Source organism: Nestor notabilis, unplaced genomic scaffold (assembly GCF_000696875.1).
Source record: "Nestor notabilis isolate BGI_N333 unplaced genomic scaffold, ASM69687v1 scaffold18118, whole genome shotgun sequence".
Lineage (NCBI taxonomy): Eukaryota > Metazoa > Chordata > Aves > Psittaciformes > Psittacidae > Nestor > Nestor notabilis.
This window is the reverse complement of record NW_009940851.1, coordinates 9,220-12,073: the sequence shown is the minus strand read 5'-3', so window position 1 is coordinate 12,073 and position 2,854 is coordinate 9,220. Positions and strand designations below refer to the sequence as shown.

Below are 2,854 nucleotides of genomic sequence, written 5' to 3'. Positions count from 1 at the left end.
GACACAGGGGCTTGGAGCAACCTGCTCTAGTGGAAGGTGTCCCTGCCCATGGCAGGGAGTTGGAGCTGGAGGAGCTTTAAGGTCCATTCCAACACAACCCCGTGTGTGGTTGAACTCCTTGCCCTCAGGAGGAAGAACCCTGGCTGCAAGCACTTGCCTCTGACCGGTGCTTGGGCTGGGACTGCTGCTTGTGCCAGAGGAGCTTTTACAGCTATTAGTGGAAATGGCAAAAAGCTTCAGGGCCTCAAATATCCCCTTCGGAGGCCAAGAAACAAAGGTCAGGCCCGGGAGGAGAGTGAACCCTGGGGCAGGGCTCAGAGACACTGAACACCACGAGGGCTCCTCCCTCTGCTCCGGGGGAGGTTGTTTTTAGTCTGAAGGTGACTGGGGACAACGTTATCTGCTCCCATGTCCCTGCACCCATCGGGCTGCGCCCAGGAGGAGGGGGCTCCGTCTCAATGGCCTGGGTTTGGGAGCTGGTTCCATTCCCGGCACCATTTGGGAAGGGGATGGAGCAGCTCCGATCGATTCCAGCAAGTCGATGGTGGCTGCGCTCGGAGGCAGTTGCCTTTCCCAGCCTGGCATTCCGCTTGCTTTGTGCTGGGAGCAAAGGGGAGGTTAATCCCATGGGAATGCAAACGGGAGTTGCTGTTGTTGCTGCTTGCCCAAGCTTTTGAGCCTGTCTGAACTGCATGAAGTGCCCTCTAACTCGGAGCAAATAACCTTGCAACAGCTTATTTTGTCAGCAAACAATAATCACCTTGTAGCTGCAAAAAAACCGCCCCAAACCCTTGATCTTTACAAGATCCTGTTTGAAATCAGGACGTGGGTGTACAAGGTTCTGCGAGTACTCAAAATGAGGGGGTTTAATCACAGGCCTGTGGTGTATAACAACCTGCTTGGGCTGCCTCTGGAAGTGAAACTTGGAGATGAGAAAGCTGCTCAGAGCTGATACCCCCAAAGGACTTTTGGAACTCCATCAGCTCCCCTTTAAGATCAGTCTCAGTGCAGATGGGGTCAGGTCTCTCCTTCCTCATCCTTATTCTTCCAGCCTTTTAAGATGTTTAGTGTGTAAAGCTGATTGTTTGCCCTGAGAGCTGTGGCACGGAGTTATGGAGGGCTCTGGAGCGTCCTTGCGGACTGACCTGTGTTTTCTGAGCAAACCTGGGTTTGAAATCCTGATTTCTTATTAAAAGCTATTCAACCTGGGTTTGAAATCCTGATTTCTTATTACAGCCTCTTCAGGCCTTCGAAACGCCACAAATTCGCTCCCAAACCCACCTCCTTGGTGCCTGAGCACCACGGGGGAAGGCAGGGTTGGGCACCACCAGGAGCTGTGGTTCACAGTGAAGCTCAGGTCCCTGGGGTGCGGGGTGCCCCGTAAAGCCGTGTTGGCGCATCTGAAGCTTAGCCAGCGCACAGGGAGGACGTGCCACAACCTTAACTAGTTCCTCTGACCCCTGAGCTCCTCACGTCAGTGCCCTTGACCCACGGATGATGCTTTGTCCAGCAGTGGTGGTGCCTCAGCTTCCCTTCCGCCCGCTCGGGAACGGCTCCCCTGGGTCCTGCCCTTCTCCCGGCCACCGTGTCGTGGTCGGAGCAGTTTGTTCCCGGTGACCACAGGGCTGGTTGCCCAAAGAACTCGGCAGCTTGGCCTTGTGCAGGCCACTGGCTCCCAGACCTACCTTTGGACCGTGCTTTCCAAGGCTGAACCCCCCCGGCCACTCAGTGTGAGAGCCAAGAGCCGCAGTCCTGAAGCCTGTGGGTGCTCCTCGCGCTTCTAATCTCTTTATTGCTGATCTAACTCGGCAGAGCTGCCTTGCCCGAGATAAAAGGTGGGATTAGATGAGCTCTGAGGCAGAAGTTCTTCCCTGCAAGGGTGCTGAGGCGCTGGCACAGGGTGCCCAGAGAAGCTGTGGCTGCCCCATCCCTGGCAGTGTTCAAGGCCAGGTTGGACACAGGGGCTTGGAGCAACCTGCTCTAGTGGAAGGTGTCCCTGCCCATGGCAGGGGTTGGAGCTGGAGGAGCTTTAAGGTCCCTGTCTGAGCTCAGCGGGGAGGGGAGGGAGGGAAGGAAGAGTTGCTCCCATCCGAAGATGGCGCGTGGCCTCTTCTCAGCGGCTCAATGTGTTTTGCTTGTAGCGGGTGGGTTCTTGCTTTGCGCTAACCCTTTGCACTAATACCTCTTCAACTCATAGCGGGTTTTATAAAGTCACCGCTGTCTCAAAAGAGACTGACTCAGGACAGCGTGGAGCTGTACTGCGAGGCCATTGGCACCCCCATCCCCGAGATCCAGTGGTGGTTTGAGGGCAACGAGCCCAATGAGACCTATGCTCAGCTCTGGGATGGAGCACGGCAGGACCGGGTCAGGATCAACGCCACCTACAACCTGCACTCCACCAGCACCATCTCCATCACAAACCTCACCAGCGACGACTCGGGCATGTACGAGTGCCGGGCCAGCAACGACCCCGACCGCAACCACTTGTCCAAGAGCCCCAAAGTCAAGTGGATCCGTTCCCAGGCGAACGTGTTTGTCATCGAACGTGAGTGGCCACCCTGAGGCCTTGGCACTTGTTCGGACACCGGTGTCTTGAGTCTCCTGCCATGCTCACCCCTGCCCCCGTGTCCTCCTCCCCCTCCCCCCCCGGCTGTAGAACCGAGAGACTCCCACCCTCTGTCGTCTCCCTCACCACTGTGACGTGACCCGAAATGGCCCTGCTCAAAAAGGGTTGTGGCTTCCCAACCAAAACACCCTCCGGCGATCCCGCGCCTTTGCCAAGGAGCCAAAGACCTGGAACCTACCACTTATTCATTCCCGGGTGCCTCCGAGTCCTGGTGCTGCCTTTGTAGAG

General features: G+C 56.8%; 1 protein-coding gene across 1 annotated transcript in view; it reads left to right on the top strand.

The window, feature by feature from the left end:
* Nucleotides 1–2,197: 2,197 nt before the first annotated feature.
* BSG (basigin (Ok blood group)) overlaps nt 2,198–2,854 on the top strand; it is a gene marked incomplete at its 5' end in the record, with an annotated part of 7,601 nt that continues 6,944 nt past the window's right edge. Inside the window, one exon of the mRNA XM_010020592.1 lies at nt 2,198–2,545. Within this exon, the coding sequence (XP_010018894.1) occupies nt 2,198–2,545 (348 nt within the window). The remainder of the gene's footprint in view (nt 2,546–2,854) is intronic.